We start from the raw sequence: 20,865 nt of genomic DNA on the forward strand, positions 1-20,865 counted from the left end.
CCATATTGTCCTCATTACTGTAGCTTTGTAGTATAGTCTGAAGTCAGGGAGTCTGATTCCTCCAGCTCCATTTTTTTCCCTCAAGATTGCTTTGGCTATTCTGGGTCTTTTGTGTCTCCATACAAATTTTAGATTTTTTGTTCTACTTCTGTAAAAAATGCCATTGATAATTTGATCGGGATTGCATTGAATCTGTAGATTGCTTTGGGTAGTATAGTCATTTTCACAATGTTGATTCTTCCAGTCCAAGAACATGGTATATTTCTCCATCTGTCTGTGTTGTCTTTGATTTCTTTCATTAGTGTCTTATAGTCTTCTGAGAACAGGTCTTTTACCTCATTAGTTAGGTTTATTCCTAGGTATTTTATTCTTTCTGTTGCAATGGTGAATGGGATTGTTGCCTTAATTTCTCTTTCTGACCTTTCATTGTTGGTGTATAGAAATGCAAGAGATTTCTGTGTGTTAATTTTGTATCCTGCAACTTTACCAAATTCATTGATTAGCTCAAGTAGTTTTCTGGTGGCATATTTAGGATTTTCTAGGTATAGTATCATGTCGTCTGCAAACAGTGACAGTTTTACTTCTTCTTTTCCAATTTGGATTCCTTTTATTTCTTTTTCTTCTCTGATTGCTGTGGCAAGGACTTTCAAAACTATGTTGAATAGTAGTGGCGAGGGTGGACCTCCTTGTCTTGTTCCTGATCTTAGAGGGAATGCTCTCAGTTTTTCAGCATTGAGAATGATGTTTACTGTGGGTTTGTCATATATGGCCTTTATTATGTTGAGATAGGTTCCCTCTATGCCCACCTTCTGGAGAGTTTTTATCATAGATGGATGTTGAATTTTGCCAAAAGCTTTTTCTGCATCTATTGAGATGATCATGTGGTTTTTGTCCTTCAATTTGTTAATATGGTATATCACATTGATTGATTTGCATTCCAGGGATAAACCCCACTTGATCATGGTGTATGGCCCTTTTAATGTGTTGTTGGATTCTGTTTGCTAGTATTTTATTGAGGATTTTTGCATCTAAATTCATCAGTGATATTGGCCTATAATTTTCTTTTTTTGTAGCATCTTTGTCTGGTTTTGGTATCAGGGTGATGGTGCCCTCATAGAATGAGTTTGGGAGTGTTCCTTCCTCTGAAATTTTTTGGAAGAGTTTGAGAAGGATTGATATTAGCTCTTCTCTAAATGTTTGATAGAATTCACCATCTGGTCCTGGACTTTTGTTTGTTGGAAGATTTTTAATCACAGTTGCAATTTCATGACTTGTGATTGGTCTGTTCATATTTTCTATTTCTTCCTGATTCAGTCTTAGAAGGTTATACCTTTCTAAGAATCAGTCCATTTCATCCAGGTTGTCCATTTTATTGGCATATAGTTGCTTGTAGTAGTCTCTTATGGTGCTTTTTATTTCTGTGGTGTCCATTGTAACTTCTCCTGTTTTATTTCTAATTTTATTGATTTGAGTCCTCTCCTTCTTTTTCTTGATGAGTCTTGCTAAAGGTTTATAAATTTTGTTTATCTTCTCAAAAGAACCAGCTTTTACTTTTATTGATTTTTGCGATTGTTTTCTTTGTTTCTATTTCATTTATTTCTGCTCTGATCTTTATGATTTCTCTCCATCTACTAATTGGGTTTTGTTTGCTCTTCTTTCTCTAGTTTCTTTAGATGTAAGGTTAGATTGTTTATTTGGGGTTTTTCTTGTTTCTTGAGGTAGGAGTGTATTGCTATAAACTTCCCTCTTAGAACTGCCTTTGCTGCATCGCATAGGTTTTGGATCATTGTGTTTTCATTGTCATTTGTCTCTGGATATTGTTTGATTTCCTCTTTGATTTCTTCAGTGATCTCTTGGTTGTTTAGTGGCGTATTGTTTAGTCTCCATGTGTTCGTGTTTTTCACAGTTTTTTTCCTGTAATTGATTTCTACTCTCATAGCATTGTGGTCGGAAGAGATGCTTGTTATAATTTCAGTTTTCTTAAATTTACCAAGGCTTGATTTGTGACCCAAATGTGATCTATCCTGGAGAATGTTCCATGTGCACTTGAGAAGAACGTGTAATCTGCTGTTTTGGAATGTAATGTCCTATAGATATCTATTAAATCAAGCTGGTTTATTGTGTGATTTAAAGCTTGTGTTTCCTTATTAATTTTCTGTGTGGATGATCTGTCCATTGGTGTAAGTGGGGTGTTAACGTCCCCCACTGTTATTGTGTTACTGTCGATTTCCTCTTTCATAGTTGTTAGCATTTGCCTTATGTATTGAGGGGCTCCTATATTGGTTGCATATATATTTATAATTGTTACCTCCTCTTCTTGGATTGATCCCTTGATCATTATGTAGTGTCCTTTCTTATCTCTTGCAACATTTTTTATTTTAAAGTCTATTTTATCTGATACAAGTATTGCTATTCCAGCTTTCTTTTGATTTCCATTTGCATGGAATACCTTTTTCCATCCCCTCACTTTCAGTCTGTATGTGTCCCTAGGTCTGAAGTGGGTCTCTTGTAGACAGCATATATATGGGTCTTGTTTTTGTATCCATTTAGCCAGTCTGTGTCTTTTGGTTGGAACATTTAGTCCATTTACATTCAAGGTAATTATCAATATGTATGTTCCTATTACCATTTTCTTAATTGTTTTGTTTTTGTTTTTGTAGGTTCTTTTCTTCTCTTGTGTTTCCCACTTAGAGAAGTTCCTTTAGCATTTGTTGTAGGGCTGGTTTGGTGGTGCTGAATTCTCTTAGCTGTTGCTTGTCTGTAAAGCTTTTGATTTCTCCATTGAATCTGAATGAGATCCTTTCTGGGTAGAGTATTCTTGGTTGTAGTTTCTTCCCTTTCATCACTTTAAATATATCGTGCCACTGCCTTCTGGCTTGAAGAATTTTCTGCTGAGAAATCAGCTGTTAACCTCATGGGAATTCCCTTGTATGTTATTTGTCATTTTTCCCTTGTTGCTTTTAATAATTTTTCTTTGTCTTTACTTTTTGTCAGTTTAACTACTGTGTGCCTTGGCGTGTTTCTCCTTGGGTTTGTCCTGCCTGGGTCTCTCTGCACTTCCTGGACATAGGTGGCTATTTCCTTTCCCATGTTAGGGAAGTTTTTGACTATAATCTCTTCCAATATTTTCTTGAGTCCTTTCTCTCTCTCTTCTCCTTCTGGGACCCCTATAATGTGAATGTCGATGTGTTTAACATTGTACTAGAGGTCTCTTAGGCTGTTTTAACTTCTTTTCATTGTTTTTTCTTTATTCTTTTCTGCGCCAGTGATTTTCACCATTCTGTCTTCCAGGTCACTTATCCTCCCTTCTGCTTCAGTTAATCTGCTGCTGGTTCCTTCTAGTGTATTTTTCATTTCAGTTATGTGTTGCTTATCTCTGTTTGTGTGTTCTTTAATTCTTCTAGGCCTGTGTTAAACTTTTCTTGCATCTTTTCCATCTTTGCATCCAGTCTTTTTTCAAAGTCCTGGATCATCTTTACTATCAATATTCTGAATTCTTTTTCTGGAAGCGTGCCTATCTCCACTTCATTTAGCTGTTTTTCTGGGGTTTTATTTTGTCCCTTTATCTGGTACAAAGTACTCTGCCTTTTCATTTTCTCTATCTTTCTGTGGCTGTGATCTTCACTTCCACAGAACGAAATACTGCTGGTACTGCTTGATACTGCTGTCTGCCCTCTTGTGGAGGATGCTAAGAGGCTTGTGTGCACTTCCTGATGAGAGGGACTGGTGGTGGGTAGGGCTGGATGTTGCTTTGGTGGGTGGAGCTCAGTAAAACTTTAATCTGCTTGTTTGCCAATGGGTGGGGCTGCATTCCTACCCTGATGGTTGTTTGGCCTGAGGCAACCCAGCACCCAGGCTCTTTATTGGGGCTAATGGCAGACTCCGGGAGGGCTCACGCCAATGTGCACTTCCCAGAACCCCTGCCACCAGTGTCTCTGCCCCCACGGTGAGCCACAGCTGCCCCCCACCTCTACAGGCAACCCTCCAACACCAGCAGGTAGGTCTGGTTCAGTCTCCTATGGGATCACTGCTCCTTCCCCTGGGTCCTGGTGTGCGCACCACTTTGTGTGTGCCCTCCAAGAGCAGAGTCTCTGTTTCCCTGGGTCCTATGGAGCAGTCAAATCCCGCTGGCCTTCAAAGTCTGACTTTCTGGGGATTCCTCCTCCAGTTGCTTCACCACCAGGTTGGGAATCCTGACGTGGGGCTCAGAACCCTCACTCCAGTGGGTGGGCTTCTGTGGAATAACTGTTCTCCAGTTTGTGAGTCACTCACGCAGATGTTATGGGATTTGATTTTATCACGATTGTGCCGCTCCTACCATCTCACTACAGCTTCTCCTTTGTCTCTGAATGCGGGGTGTCTTTTTTGGTGAGTTCCAGTGTCTTTCTGTCAATGACTGTTCAGCAGTGAGTTGTAATTCTGGTGCTCTTGGAAGAGGGCTAAAAATCAATATTTCTAAGATGTGACTGGAAACAGCAGAAAATTTTAGTTCTTCCAGTTTATTGTAAAGGAGGCTCTTTGAATAAATGTAGTTATAAATGACTGTGTTTTCATAGAACCGTTGAATACTAAGACAACATTAGCAAAGGAGGAACTTTAGTTTCAGGATGTTCAATGCAAAAATTCCCACCAAGCAGCATGCCCAAAACTGAGACATTTTTGTGGTACCTTCATGATTTTTGCCTTTTTCTTATACCACTTATATTATAATTAATGTTTTTCTTTCTTTTTAAAAAATATTTTTCCTCTCAAAAGTTTTTTTTTTTTCTTGTTCTTAAATCTTTGGGCCTTGTATTAATTATCCATATAAATTCTAGGGCTGTAACTAACAAATCATAAAATAATATATTCAGTTATGTTAAATGGGAGATACTGTTTTTTTTTTTAATCTGTTGTGTTGGATCTTTATTGCTGCACATGGGCTTTCTCTAGTCGTGGTGAGCAGGGGCTACTGTTTGTTGCAGCACTAAGGCTTCACTTTGGGTTGGCCTCTCTTGTTGCAGAGCATGGGCTCTAGGCATGTGGGTTTCAGTAGTTGTGGCTCCCAGACTCTGGAGTGCACCCTCAGTAGTTGTGGCGCATGGGCTTAGTTGCTCTGTGCCGTGTGGCATCTTCCTGGACTAGGGATCAAAGCCGTGTCCCCTGCATTGACAGGTGATTCTTAACCACTGCACCACCAAGGACGTCCTGGGAGATACTGATTTAATGTTTTTCTTTTTTTTTTTTTTTTTAATTTTTTTTTTTTTTAATTTTTTTATTTTTGGGGGTACACCGGGTTCAATCAACTGTTTTTATACACATATCCCCATATTCCCTCCCTTCCTTGACGCCCCCCCCTCGAGTCCCCCCCACCCTCCCTGCCCCAGTCCTCTAAGGCATCTTCCATCCTTGAGTTGGGCTCCCTTTGTTATACAACAACTTCCCACTGACTATTTTACAGTTGGTAGTATATATATGTCTGTGCTACTCTCTCGCTTCTTCTCAGTTTCCCCTTCACCCCCCGCCCCCTCCCATACCTCGAGTTCTCCAGTCCATTCTCTGTATCTACTTCCTTGTTCTTGTCACTGAGTTCATCAGTACCATTTTTAGATTCCGTATATGTGAGTTAGCATACAATATTTGTCCTTCTCTTTCTGACTTACTTCACTATGTATGACAGATTGTAGTTCTATCCACCTCATTACATATAGCTCCATCTCATCCCTTTTTATAGCTGAGTAATATTCCATTGTATATATATGCCACATCTTCTGTATCCATTCATTTGTTGATGGGCATTTAGGTTGCTTCCATGTCCTGGCTATTGTAAAGAGTGCTGCAATAAACATGATGGTACAAGTTTCTTTTGGGATTATGGTTTTCTTTGGGTATATGCCCAGGAGTGGGATGACTGGATCATATGGTAGTTCTATTTGTAGTTTTTTAAGGAACCTCCAAATTGTTTTCCATAGTGGCTGTACCAACTTACAGTCCCACCAACAGTGCAGGAGAGTTCCCTTTTCTCCACACCCTCTCCAACATTTGTTGTTTCCAGACTTTGTGATGATGGCCATTCTGATTGGTGTGAGGTGATACCTCATTGTGGCTTTGACTTGCATTTCTCTGATGATGAGTGATGTTGAGCATCTTTTCATGTGTTTGTTGGCCATCTGTATGTCTTCTTTGGAGAAATGTCTATTTAGGTCTTCTGCCCATTTGTGGATTGGGTTATTTGCTTTTTTGGTATGAAGCTGCATGAGCTGCTTGTATATTTTGGAGGTTAAACCTTTGTCCGTTGTTTCATAGGCAATTATTTTTTCCCATTCTGAGGGTTGCCTTTTAGTCTTGTTTATGGTTTCTTTTGCTGTGCAAAAGCTTTTCAGTTTCATGAGGTCCCATTCGTTTATTCTTGATTTTATTTCCATGATTCTAGGAGGTGGGTCAAAAAGGATGTTGCTTTGATGGATGTCATAGAGTGTTCTGCCTATGTTTTCCTCTAGGAGTTTGATAGTGTCTGGCCTTACATGAAGGTCTTTAATCCATTTGGAGTTTATTTTTGTGTATGGTGTTAGGAAGTGTTCTAATTTCATTCTTTTACATGTTGCTGTCCAATTTTCCCAGCACCACTTATTGAAGAGGCTGTCTTTTGTCCATTGTATACTCGTGCCTCCTTTGTCAAAGATAAGGTGCCCATATGTGTTTGGGCTTACTTCTGAGTTCTCTATTCTATTCCATTGATCTTCCTTTCTATTTTTGTGCCAGTACCATACTGTCTTGATCACTATGGCCTTGTAGTACAGTTTGAAGTCAGGAAGCCTGATTCCACCAACTCCATTTTTCCTTCTCAAGATTGCTTTGGCTATTTGGGGTCTTTTGCGTTTCCATACAAATCGTAAGATTTCTTGCTCTAGTTCTGTGAAAAATGTCATTGGTAATTTGATCGGGATTGCATTGAATCTGTAAATTGATTTGGGTAGTACAGTCATTTTCACGATGTTGATTCTTCCAATCCAGGAACATGGTATGTCCCTCCATCTGTTTGTGTCATCTTTGATTTCTTTCAGCAATGTCTTAAAGTTTTCTGCATACAGGTCTTTTGCCTCCTTAGGCAGGTTTATTCCTAGGTATTTTATTCTTTTGGTTGCAATGGTGAATGGGAGAGTTTCCTTAATTTCTCTTTCTGCTCTTCCGTTGTTCGTGTATAGGAATGCAAGAAATTTCTGTGCATTAATTTTGTATCCTGCTACTTTACTAAACTCATCAATTAGTGCTAGCAGTTTTCTGGTAGAGTCTTTAGGGTTTTCTATATATAATATCATGTCATCTGCAAAGAGTGACAATTTTACTTCTTCTTTTCCAATTTGGATTCCTTTAATTTCTTTTTCTTCTCTGATTGCTGTGGCTAACACTTCCAAAACTATGTTGAATAACAGTGGTGAGAGTGGACACCCTTGTCTTGTTCCTGTTCTTAGAGGGAATTCTTCCAGTTTTTCTCCATTGAGAACAATGTTGGCTTTTGGTTTGTCATATATGGCTTTTATTATGTTGAGGTAGTTTCCTTCTATGCCCATTTTCTGGAGAGCTTTGATCATAAATGGATGTTGAACTTTGTCAAAAGCTTTTTCTGCATCTATTGAGATGATCATATGGTTTTTTTCCTTCAGTTTGTTGATATGATGTATCACGTTGATTGATTTGCGTATATTGAAGAATCCTTGCATCCCAGGGATAAACCCCACTTGATCGTGGTGTATGATTTTTTTAATGTGCTGTTGCAGTCTGTTAGCTAGTATTTTGTTGAGGATTTTTGCATCTATATTCATCAGTGATATTGGTCTGTAGTTTTCTTTCTTTGTGACATCTTTGCCTGGTTTTGGTATCAGGGTGATGGTAGCCTCGTAGAATGAGTTTGGGAGTGCTCCGCCTTCTGCAATATTTTGGAAGAGTTTGAGAAGGATAGGTGTTAACTCTTCTCGAAATGTTTGATAGAATTCGCCTGTAAATCCATCTGGTCCTGGGCTTTTGTGTGTTGGGAGATTTTTAATCACTGCCTCAATTTCTGTACTTGTGATTGGTCTGTTCATGGTTTCTATTTCTTCCTGGTTCAGTCTTGGAAGATTGTATCTTTCTAAGAATGTATCCATTTCTTCCAGGTTATCCAATTGATTGGCATATAGTTGCTTGTAGTAGTCTCTCATGATGTTTTGTATTTCTGAGGTGTCCGTTGTGACTTCTCCTTTTTCATTTCTAATTCTGTTGATTTGCATCTTCTCCCTTTTTTTCTTGATGAGTCTGGCTAATGGTTTATCAATTTTGTTAATCTTCTCAAAGAACCAGCTTTTAGTTTTATTTATTTTTCTTATGGTTTCTTTCCTTTCTTTTTCATTTATTTCTGCTCTGATCTTTATGATTTCTTTCCTTCTGCTCACTTTGGGATTTCTTTGTTCTTCTTTCTCTAGTTGTTTTAGGTGCAAGGTTAGGTTGTTTATTTGATCATTTTCTTGTTTCTTAAGGTAGGACTGTATTGCTATAAACTTCCCTCTTAGAACTGCTTTTGCTGCGTCCCATAGGTTTTGGGTTGTTGTGTTTTCGTTGTCATTTGTTTCTAGATATTTTTTGATTTCCTCTTTGATTTCTGTAGTGATTCCTTGGTTGTTTAAGAGTGAATTGTTTAGCCTCCATGTGTTTGTATTTTTTGCAGTTTTTTTCCTGTAATTGATATCTAGTCTCATGGCGTTGTGGTCTGAGAAGATGCTTGATATGATTTCAATTTTCTTGAATTTGCTGAGGTTTGATTTGTGACCCAAGATGTGATCTATCCTGGAAAATGTTCCGTGTGCACTTGAGAAGAAAGTGTAGTCTGTCGTTTTTGGATGGAATGTCCTATAAATATCAATTAAGTCGAGATGGTCTAATGTGTCATTTAAAGCTTGTGTGTCTTTATTTATTTTCTGTTTGGATGATCTGTCCATTGATGTAAGTGGGGTGTTCAAGTCTCCCACTATTATTGTGTTACTGTCGATGTCCCCTTTTATAGCTGTTAGCATTTGCCTTATGTATTGAGGTGCTCCTATATTGGGGGCATAGATATTTACCATTGTGATATGTTCTTCTTGGATGGATCCCTTGATCATTATGTAGTGCCCTTCCTTGTCTCTTTTAATAGTCTTTACTTTCATGTCTAATTTGTCTGATATGAGTATTGCTACTCCAGCTTTCTTTTGACTTCCATTTGCATGGAATATCTTTTTCCAACCCTTCACTTTCAGTCTATATGTATCCCTTGGTCTGAAGTGGGTTTCTTGTAGGCAGCATATAGAAGGGTCTTGTTTTTGTATCCATTCAGCCAGTCTGTGTCTTTTGGTTGGAGCATTTAATCCATTTACATTTAAAGTGATTATTGACATGTGTGTTCCAATGACCATTTTCTTAATTGTTTTGGGTTTGTATTTGTAAGTGTTTTCCTTTCCTTGTGTTTCCTACTTAGAGAAGTTCCTTTAGCACTTGTTGTAAGGCTGGTTTGGTGGTGCTGAATTCTCTTAACTTTTGCTTGTCTGGAAAGCTTTTGATTTCTCCCTCAAATCTGAATGAGATTCTTGCTGGGTAGAGTATTCTTGGCTGTAGGTTTCTCTCTTTCAGGACTTTCAGTATATCCTGCCATTCCTTTCTGGCCTGCAGAGTTTCTGTAGAAAGGTCAGCTGTTATCCTGATGGGTTTTCCCTTATATGTTGTTTGTTGCTTTTCTCTTGCTGCTTTTAATATTTTTTCTTTGTGTTGAATTGTCGTTAGTTTGATTAATATGTGTCTTGGTGTATTTCTCCTTGGGTTTATTCTGTATGGGACTCTCTGTGCTTCTTGGACTTGGTGAATTATTTCCTTTCCCATGTTGGGGAAGTTTTCCACTAGAACCTCTTCACATATTTTCTCAGACCCTTTCTTGTTTTCTTCTTCTTCTGGGATGCCTATAATTCGAATGTTAATACGTTTAAGGTTATCACTGAGGTCTCTGAAGCTGTCTTCTAGTCTTTTTATTTTTTTTTCTTTTTCCTGCTCTGTGGCGTTTATTTCTTCCATTCTATCTTCCAACTCACTTATTCGTTCTTCTGCCTCAGTCATTCTGCTGGTTATAGCATCTAGAGTATTTTTAATTTCAGTTATTTTGTTATCCATTGCTGTTTGTTTTTCTGAGTTCTTATGAACTGTTTCTTGTACTTTCTCTATTTTGTTATCGAGATTTTGTATCATTTTAACTATCATTACTCTAAATTCTTTTTCAGGCATTTTTCCTATTTCCTCCTCATTTATTTGGTCTTGTGGGTTTTTTTCCTGCTCCTTTGCCTGCATGGTGTTTCTTTGTTTCCTCATGGTTGTCCAAGCTTTTGGGGTTGCTTGTCCTGGTGATAGAGGTGTTTATAGAAGACTGTCCAAGCCTCAGACTAATGTCCAAGTATTGGATTAAACGAATATTCAGTCTAGGAAACACATACATGTATAAGACACACAATTACTGAATCCGTTAGTACATAAGGCTCTAGAAAGACCTGACAGAACCCCAGTGTGCTATCAGATATTCAAAGAGAAACCCTGCAGAAATTGACAACTGAAACTGAACAGATCAGAGACAAAGCAAAAGCAAACAAACAACAAATAACACCCTACACCTACAAACATCAATCCAGGGAGATTTTGTAAGCTAGGATCAAATATAGAAATGAGCTGGAGTACCACCAGAGAGAATGGAGATTCTCAGAATGTAATTAGACAACTGTACTAAGAACTAAGATAAAGACAAAAACCTAATATTAATACCAAGGCAGTGCATCATCTGGAGAATAGAGAATAGAGCAAGGATAATGTTTTTCTTTAAATGAACTTTACATAGTTATTTCACTTATCCTAAAATAGCATATATTCATGAAACCGTGGAATTGATGGCTAACTTAATATGTACATTTGTTTCATATACGGTAAAATAAATATGTAATGAATAAAATAAAATGTATGTAGCAGTTAAAATCATCTCTTGTACAACCAGTGATGTGTGTACTGCTACTACTCTGGAAAATACTGTTCTAGAATGTTCCATGTGATGGTCACTCAGTCTTTACTTCATCTCAGTGAAAGTGAATTTCAGTATCTCATGTGATAACTTATGTGACTTTTTGATTGCTCTGTTGGTTAGATATTTGCTCTCTTAGGCCCAAATCTACTTTCAGTATCAACCAGCTGTTGCTTCGGATACCTTTCTCTGATGTGGAGAGACTAAGTCCCATCCCTCTTTTCCAGGAGAATCCTTGAGAATAGCCATCATGCCCCCTTACTGTAAGTTTTCCTTCTTCCAGACTGTGCATTTGTAATATCTTTGACCTGTCCTCAAGTTACATAGTCTCTGTATCTTTCACCTCCTGGTAAATGCCTTTGTGTAATCTCCTGTTTTTCATTGTTGCTTTTAATGTTGTGAACCTAATTATTCTAGAAATTGATTATTAGTGCTGAGCTTTATACAGCTTTGCCACCATCTTGAGCCTCTAGTTCTAGTAATATTACTTACATGGCTGTGCATTTTCCTCATCCAAGCTGTAGTGTTGGGTTACTTTCAGTTCACTTGTAAAGATCTTTGTACTACTGTTAAACCAGTGGTTTACATCATTGTATAATTATGTAGCTGGTTTTTTGAACTGAAGACTATTTTATCGATTTTTTTTCAGACATTGTTTTAGGTTGTCCTTCCTCGTTTTCTTTTCAAATGCAAATTTTTTTTTTTTTTTTTTGGCACACGGGCTTAGTTGCTCCGTGGCATGTGGGATCTTCCTGGAGCTGGGATCGAACCCGTGACCTCTGCATTGGCAGGCGGATTCTTAACCACTGCGCCACCTAGGAAGCCCCTAAATGCAATTTTTGATAAGCATTTGTATCAGTTAGATGCCCTCGGCTGTTAGCATAAGCGAAAACCAAACTAAAAGTGAATTCAACCGTCAGAGTTGGTTATTTCAGATAGCCAGCACTTGGAGGTGGAATGGGTCCAGGTTTGTTTAGTTTGGGCTTGGCAGTGTCAGCAAACACCCAGGTTCCTCCTGCCTTTCTGCTCTGCTCGCCCCAGTGTAGTTCCCGTTGTCATCTCATCACACGCTCGGTCATAACTCTGTCACTTGTGAGGGAAACAAGCCACCACTTGTGTGCTTTCACCGAAGTAAGATTCACCCCCGGGATGAGGAAGGCACAAAGCTTTCCCTAAAGGACAAAACGGGGGTTCTGCGAGCAAGGAGAAAGGGAGATTGGTGGTTGGGAGTCACCCATCACTACGTGCTGCAACATTACTTCCTCTTTCTCACGATTGTTAGTAAAGTCAAACCACACCAAGCTGAATGATGAGTAGAGAACCGTAGGACCCCCAGAAAGATCGTCCTCCATGAGATTGTTAAGAGAAAGAATTTCTGGTAATCAACCTAAAGCTCAGCATCATAATACCAAATCGTTGGCATTTTTCATTAAAGAGAAATACAGCATTTTTTTAAAGTTTGTCTCTTATACCAAACATACAGAAACACTTAAAAGGATTGATTTCAGGTCAAATAGAGTTTTGAGGAGCTAATAAATATTTGTTGACTATTCAACGAACAGTGTTGAATAAATTAAGTCCAATAGTCAATTTTCAGATAGTCAGATAAGTAGTTACTGAAGCAAAAAGGAGAAATGCAAGACCTAGATCTCTTTTAGGCCTTAAGGGATAAAGGTCTTGGTGAAATGAAAAGAGCTTGGACGTTTTCCCTTTGTATGGCTTCTAAACTTAGCTCAAAGCAGGAATCGGATTCTTCTCTGTATTGTTTAACTGCAGTGGCCATTATGTCTTTGGAGCCCCATAAAATGCCTTTAGCTTAGCCTGCTGCTGAATATATAATAGAAATGGCAGAATAAGAAAATTTTAAAAGTTCATCCAGAAGGGAAGAAAAGGGAGTGAATTGAGAATTTTGTTTCTGACTTCGTGGCTTATAGCACTGTGCTGTTGAGAGTGAGTTAAAAGTGACCTTAAAGATGACAGACTCAGTTTAATATTTATTTCAACATCTAATTTTCAGTGTGCTTATTACCATTTTTAAAAATAGTTAAAATTTGTCTTCATGGTCAATAGTAAGGCTTATCAATTTGCTGAAAAATTTTAAAAGTTATTTGATCCATTTAAAGTTTTTGCTCATGACTTTATAAATAAAGGTAAAGAATCAAGGCATTTATCCTGCTTTTCCTGTATCAGTTTCACTGTGGGGTAATCAAATAGTTTGTGCAGAAAATTTCTTGTAATAGAATTCTACCTCATAAATGCAGAAGGAATAATAGGATTAGAAAATCACCAGTTAGTAGCCCCTAATGAAATAATGATCTTAGGCAAGGGTTATCTGTGGATGCTAAAACCATTAATTTGAGTGATACATTTTATGAACAACCTTAGGATCACTGAAAGTGGGTCAACAAGAAAATTACACACCTCCTAATACAATAGGAAGCTAAAAAAGAGACTGAACTGAATCGAATCAAGCCTCTAGATCTAACTTCCAATTTAAAGAAAATAGGAAGGGTAGAGGAAAAAGTGGAACACCACCATGAGGAAACAGTTAGCCAAATCCAGAATGTATTTAGAACATTCCATAGGACCAATAACTTTGTTTATTCAGCAAGTAAATGTCATTGGTGGGGTAGGGGGTACCTGAACCAAGGTGGGAAAGGGAACTTTCCTAGATTAGAAAAGACTTAAGAGACATAACAGCTAAGTATAAAATATAGATTTTGTTTGGATCCTCATTCAGATAAACCACCTGTAAAAAGGTGTTTTTGAGACAATCAGGGAAATATGAATATGGACTGAGTATTAGATGATGTTAAGGAACTGTTTTTAATCTAAGGTGTGAAAATGGCCTTGTGCTCATGTAAAAAGTGAAGACATCCTTACTTCTGAAGTATTTGTGAGTGAAATGATCTGATGTTAAAATACTCCAGCAGTTATCCAGTCAGTAATGGAACAGGTGAAACAGGATGGGTAAAATGTTGATAATTATGGAAGGTATGTGATGGATACCTAGGGATTTATTATGCTATTCTCTCTACTCTTCTGTGCATTTAAAAATATCTATAATGAAAAAGAATTTTTAATTTGTTTCACATTAAAAGAAATATATAGCCCTTCCTAATCGCTCAGTAATTAAAAGTCAGTGTCCCTTTCCTTTGTTTTGATACAGATAAGTATGAACATTCTGGACACAGTTTTTAATTTGATGATTTTTAATTAAATAGACCAACTTAAAAAGGGCAATACTGTACAGTAGATTAAAAATGAGCTCTTTGGGAATTGGATTCAGTAATAAAATTTGTCTTCCTCAAACTGAGGTTTTGATGAAGTTCAGATTTCATAAAGCAGCACAAAATATTCTTCCTTGTTTTTTTTTCTTTGTGTAGTTTCCCGATTAATTTTCTTCACCACTACCAAGAGTAATTTTGTAAGATAGGACTTTAGAGGACCCTGCTTTTAAAGCATAGCTGCATATCTCTCTTCTTTTTATATTTAACTTAACCATTTGCCATGTCTGCTGTTTGAGTGGGAGTGGAGTGGGGAATTGGAAATAGGGAAAAGATGGAAGAGTAGACTAATGTGAGATGTGCTTTCCATTCAGATTTGTTTCTCTGTTCCTTCATTCATTTCAAAAACTTTGGTTAACTCTACTGTCTGCAGGGAACTGTATAAGGCCTAACAGGGAAGATGAACAAGTCAGGCAGGGTCCTTGCCCTCTCTAGGTATCTAATTTAGTTACTGGGTATCTAATTTAGAATGGGATAAGTGCGGTGAATGTACAGAGTGCAATGAGAGGGGAGGATCTTGTCTGGGGAAGGGAACAGGAGGGCATCCTTGAATCTGAGAGGACAGTAGGAATTAACTACTCAGGTGGAGATTAACTACTCAGAGGACTGGGTTTGAGGCAAAGGAAAGTGCATGCTTGCAGGGGAAGGACTGAGCCTGTGTGCCTGGAGCAGTTAGCATTTTGGCTATTATGCTAAGATCAGTGAAAGCATATTGAAGGTTTAAAAACATTTCCTAGGAAATATTTCATGCATATGAAATATGTGAGTTGTAAAAATACATAATGAACACTTGCATACTCATCATCTAGCTTAAGAAATAAAACATCGGAGCCCCTAGTTACTGGTTGTGTCCTTCCTCTAGCTCCTTTTTTCTGAGTCAACCCTTCATTCTCCTTTTTTCTCAGAGGCGACCACTATCCTGAATTTTCTATTTATGTTTTCTTTGTTTTTCCTTTTAGTTTTATGCGTATGCACGCACTCTTAAGTCCTGCATAGTTTTGTATAATTTTGACCTTTGGCTAATAAGCAACAGCATGAATGAATCTCAGTATTGAGTGAAGATGGTAAGTTGCAGGAGCCGTGTAGTATGAAACCGCCGAAGGGCTTTCTCCAGGGGAGTGACATTAATTTGTGTTTTATAAAAGTTATTTTTTTATCCACTGTGGATAATGGATTGAAGGTGAGCAAGAATGGATGAGGTGAGCAGTTAGAAGGATGCTATAATCTAGATGGTAGCTTCTGGTTGATGATTGTAGCCTCTTCAGAGAACTATGTACAAACTCATAACCATGGCCTTTTGGGATCTTGTCCCTCCTGTCACTTTGCTGTTCCTCAGACATGACGAGCCTGTTTCCTGCTTCAGGCTTTCTTTGCTCTTCTTCTGGAAACCTTTCCCCTCAAATCTGCAGGGTTCTCTCTCTTACTGCACTCAGGTCTTTGCTCAGAGAGGCCTTCGCTGACCCCTTTATTGAGCAGTGACCCCCCTGCCCTTGTTCGTGTTTTCTAGTCTTTTTATTTTGCTTTCTTTTTCTTTGTAGTTTTTTAAAAATCACAACCTAAAATTGTGTATTTGTATTTACGGCCTGTCTTCCCTTGCTGAAGTGTAAGATCCATGAAGGCTGGGACTTTGTCTTGCCTGACACTGTAGGGAGAGTACCTCCCACATGCCTTGTTCATTGTAAGTGCCTAATAAATATTTATTGGGTAGATTAGTTATTTGACTTGGGATTGGGATGATGGAATCTAGTCAGTCCCTTTTCATCTGTCTCCCAAACATCTCTCTGGTTGTAAACTTTTTTCAGGGCTTGAGGTTAATGCCCAAACCCTGTTCTTCCTAGACATTTCCACTTGACTGTCAGGCTGTCACCTCAAACTCACTATGTCTAAAATTACCCGCTATCTCCCTTCCTCCAGTCTTCCACTTTTGTTAATGCCACCATCACTGACAGTACCCAGGCACAAAACCTTGGTGTTATCTTGCAGTGTTCACTAGTTCTAATCCCTAGGGTGCTTTAGATCCCTGTTCATGTCTTTGGGGGAGTTTCTGGTCACGGTTTTCACCTCTGCTTTCTGCTACTGACATTTTAGCTAGCCCTCAGGGCCCTGCTAGGATCCTTCTCTTCTGGGCATCAAGCTGAATTTCACATCCCACCAGCTTTTGTATTTATGGTCTACAGTTTTTGTTTTTGTGTTTTAAACACAATATCCTGACTTATACTGTTAGTTACTTTCCCATGTCCTAGTATTTTAAACACAGTAAAACAAACAAGCTAAAAGTATATATTGAGTCACCTTTATTTCCTTCTTTTTTATCCCATTTTTAACCTTACCATGTATGTCCTATGCTTGGTTTTGTTCTAGACCCTGATACTTGCCACTTTGTTGTGTGTCACATAAAATACCTGGCAGTGCCACTGGCATCAGCATAGTTTTCTTATGTCCTATCTTTTGTTCTTATTGGGGCTGAGCCCATGGAGGCTCTTGCGATTTTAAAAGGTGAGAAGTCATAAGGTCTCAAGTCCTGTGTCACACTGGAAAGTGTAGAGGCAGAGGAGTCTGAGCTAACAATGTTAGCGTTAATTGTATTTGTTCAGTTATCCTCGAACATGACAACAGTAGCTTTTTGTAACTACTTAGCAACAATGCAGGTTGTGAAGATAAATTTGGTTGGTTAAATCGTTTTAATTCACATTTATTGAGTGCCTATTATATTGCGATGAGCGTAAACAAGATGGTTTTTGCTTATGATGAGTTTTCCAAAATCTAGCAGGTACTTGACACTAAATTTAGTAAAATATGGTAAATGCTGAACTAGAAGTGGGTGTAAGATGCTGTCAGAGAGCACAGAAGGAAGCATCTAACTCCTTAATGCTTGAGAGGTTCATCAAGGGAGGCTTATTTCACAGAGGATGTAAAGAGGCTGAGTCTTGACAGGTGAGCAAGGGCTCACCAAGTAGATAGATAGGTAGGGGCTTTAAGTTCTTGGATATGGATAATTCATGAAAACAAAATGGAATCAGTCTGGGCCCAAATGGAGTGCCAATGAAGGGCAGTGCCAACATGGGCGGGGTTTTATTTCCTAAATATCACAGTCCAAAGTCACTGAAAAGTTCCATTTTAAAGTCATTTCATGCAGCATATTGTACAGATAGCCTAGCATCATGATTAAAGGTGGACTCTGTGATTAGGCTGCCCAGGTTCGGACTTCAGCTCTGCAACTTACTAGCTTTGGGAATTTGGAGAAATTGCTTAACCTCTTTGGGCCTTGGCATAGCATCTACTTCATATAAGTGAAGATTAAGTGAGAAAAAATATGTAAAGTGCTTATGACAACATCTGGCAAACAGTAGGTGCTCAATAAAGATTTCCTGTTGTGTTTATTTTTGACTGTTCACATCAGCTCAGAGCAGGGGTTGGCTGATTACTTCTCATGGGCCAGAGCCAAACCCAGCCCACTGTCTGGCTTGTAAATAAAGTTTTATTGGAACACAGCCATGCCCATTTATTATCATCTGTGGCTACTTTTGTGCTCTCCAAGGCTGAGTGTAGTAGCTGTGACAGGGACCAAATGGCCCATAATATATTATGAATATATTATGAATAGAATAAATATATTAATATATTTATCATATAAATATTTAAGGCCTAAAATATTTATATGGCCCTTTACAAAAGAAACTTGCTGAGGCCTGGCCTAGATGTTAAAATCAAACTCTTTAGGTCTCGAGAGCTTCCCTGATTGCTTCGCAGCCTATCTGTTTCCATCCATAACTGACAGATGGCTGTAGCAGCTCTTTGGTTTTTGCCGACCCTTAATCCTTCTGTATACTTTATGAGCTACTCTGTGGCTGGCTCATCATTTCTTTAGTGTTCGAACTGCTCTTCTCTCTTGTGCAAGAACATGGGCTGCAACACGGTCAGAACTGGGTGATGAATCACTCACCCTAGGCACATAATTTAAGGGAGCCCCCAAAAGCTTAGTAGTCAAGATAAATAATCTCTTAATGCAGTATTTAAAAAAAATCAAAATTAATGTAAAAAAAATCTACGATGCACAAAATATCAGAGTTTTAGGTAAAGACAGAATCGTTATTACTAATTTTTTTGTTTTAAACTCAGTTTTCAACATAGGCATGGCACTAGGCAGCAGAGAACAGGGAACCCACACTTAAGCCACCATAAACTCCACACAATCATGCTTCCTACATAAATATGGTAGTTAGAGTTTTTAGATTCAAATTAACCTGCTGGCTGATCACATTTAGTGGCATACTCAGGTCCATGGCAGGACTACTTTTGTAAAGTTTAATTACGCACATGTTTGGTTGAACTTAGCTTCCAGTAGTGATCTGTATATAATCTGTTGTATCAAATAACAGAATTATAAGTATTTCCATAAGTTTTCAAATAATTCATTTGACGTGTTTTACTGGGAGCAGCATTAGATAACTAAAGCTGTTTACCAAGAGATCTGAAAGGATCACCTAGTTCCTATAAGCTTTTTCTAAGAAAGGCCAGAAAGGGATATTAATTAAATTTTCATGCTTTCTGGTAAACGTTGACCCAGCAAGCTTTTTCAGATGACTAACTTTCTAATCTGCTCTGACATTTCTTCAGGGTGCTGCAAACAGTGATTTGTTGGTAGGTTTAAAAATATGTGTAATTTGTTTTAGTGAAGAGGGTTTTGGAAATATTCTGTAGGATTCTGCTAAAGTAGAATGGAGTCTTATCTATTAGGGATAAGTCTGGAGGAATGGACAAGATGACCTTTCCCTTTCTCAAATACCATGTTGAGATTTGTAGGACTTTATTTGACGTTTCAACAAAGTGAATTAGTTGTTCTAATTGGCTGCCACTGTTATGAACAGATAAATGTAATATTGAACTTGATGCTCTGTTGCATTCTAAATGACACTTTAAAGTGTTTTTAGGTGTACAGTGTTGACTGGAGCCAAACCAGAGGTGAACAGCTTGTGGTGTCTGGCTCATGGGATCAAACTGTCAAACTGGTAAGTCAGCATTGCTGTATTGAAAACCAAATATTCCCTTCTCCAAAGCTTCCGCGGAAGTTTTTTCTTTTCTGGAACATACTTCTGTTGCTTTTCAGTTAGACAGCTAGTTTTCTTTTCAAAAAGTATACTAAAGCATTTATTAGAATTTAAAATTTTCTAGTCTTTTAGCTATAAACTAATAATTAGCTCAGCACTAATTATTTTGGCCCCTTAAATATCATCTTGCTTTATATAAAAATAGACTTAAATCCTTGAGAAATGTGTGTGTATTGTGTGTGTATATAAATATATATGGTATATATATTATACATATAAAGCATACCTTTGAATTTGCCTTTGTTACGTAGCTTATCTCTTCATTTATTTGTAGTGGGATCCAACTGTTGGGAAGTCTCTGTGCACCTTTAGAGGCCATGAAAGTGTCATTTATAGCACGATCTGGTCTCCTCACATTCCTGGTTGCTTTGCTTCAGCCTCAGGTAAAGAATTCATTTACCTAAAGCGTTATTTGTAGTAAATGGTGGCCTCACTTTCCCCAGTAGGTGGCACTGTGCACCTTAGATTTGAAGAAGAAAAGGGACTACATTCCTACTTAAACTCTTGAGACTATTTCATTCTTTCTCAGTCTCTAGACCAGAATTAGCCAGGCTTGCTTCTAACCCTTCGACTTGACATGTGCCTTTTTGGTGAGGTGAGAGGTAAGGGACAAAGTGAGTGCTTTGGCATCAGACTTGATTAAAGTTGGAAACTCTCTTCAGTGGCCGATTGTGGGGCCTCAGGGTGATGCAATGAGTTTTCTCATCAGTAACATGGGGCTAAGAATGTCTACTTTATGGGATTGTTGTCAGGATGAAGTAAGGACACATAAAATGTCTAGCACATAGTCAACCTCCTTTGCTTGATATTTACCCTCTTTTTAGGGATAGTCTCTTTAATTCATTGCCACTAAGCCATAGCAAGAATGTGCTTAGTATGATCTTTTTTCCTAATTGTTTAGTTTTTATTTATGTCAGCAATTCTAAGATAAAGTAGATATTTACGTTTATGTCTCTATGTTTTCTGCAGAGAAAAGTCATTTTATAGAAATTTAAAAATTACACTTAGTACTGTTTGCGTAAGGATTTGCAAATTTGATTTGTTGTCTGATTCCTAGATCATGTATAATCTGAGCAGTCTAACATATATAATTTGTAGAGCAATCTAACATATATAATTTGTAGAGAAACTTATAATTTGTCGAAATTGCACAGTTTCTCTGCAGTGCCATTTAAAACAGCATGGTTCAAAATTGAAAAAATTATTCCAGGAATTCACCATTGATCTCAAACACTTCTTTACAGTCTCCTCCTAACTCGTGCAGCTTAACTTAAAAGCAAACTATGGTTTTATTCAATAGCATTTTATTTGTTTTAGTGGTAACACAAATCGCAATCTGTAAATATATATTTGTTTACTTCATTTTTATTGTTTGTAAAAAACATGCATTACACCACCTACAAAAAAAAAAATAAAACAGCATGGTCCACCT

At 37.9% G+C, this 20,865-nt stretch overlaps 1 protein-coding gene across 2 annotated transcripts in view; it reads left to right on the forward strand.

Annotated features, from left to right (window-relative positions):
* Window positions 1-20,865, forward strand: part of PEX7 (peroxisomal biogenesis factor 7) — a 90,257-nt gene that overhangs the window by 5,106 nt on the left and 64,286 nt on the right. For both annotated transcript variants that reach the window (XR_009054288.1, XM_057738675.1), the window contains exons 4-5: window positions 19,257-19,334; window positions 19,708-19,816. Coding sequence is in view for 1 of the 2 variants with exons in the window: in XM_057738675.1 (XP_057594658.1) it covers window positions 19,257-19,334; window positions 19,708-19,816 (187 nt within the window). In the remaining variant the exon portion in view is untranslated. The remainder of the gene's footprint in view (window positions 1-19,256; window positions 19,335-19,707; window positions 19,817-20,865) is intronic.

The sequence above is a fragment of the Hippopotamus amphibius genome, chromosome 6, assembly GCF_030028045.1.
Source record: "Hippopotamus amphibius kiboko isolate mHipAmp2 chromosome 6, mHipAmp2.hap2, whole genome shotgun sequence".
Lineage (NCBI taxonomy): Eukaryota > Metazoa > Chordata > Mammalia > Artiodactyla > Hippopotamidae > Hippopotamus > Hippopotamus amphibius.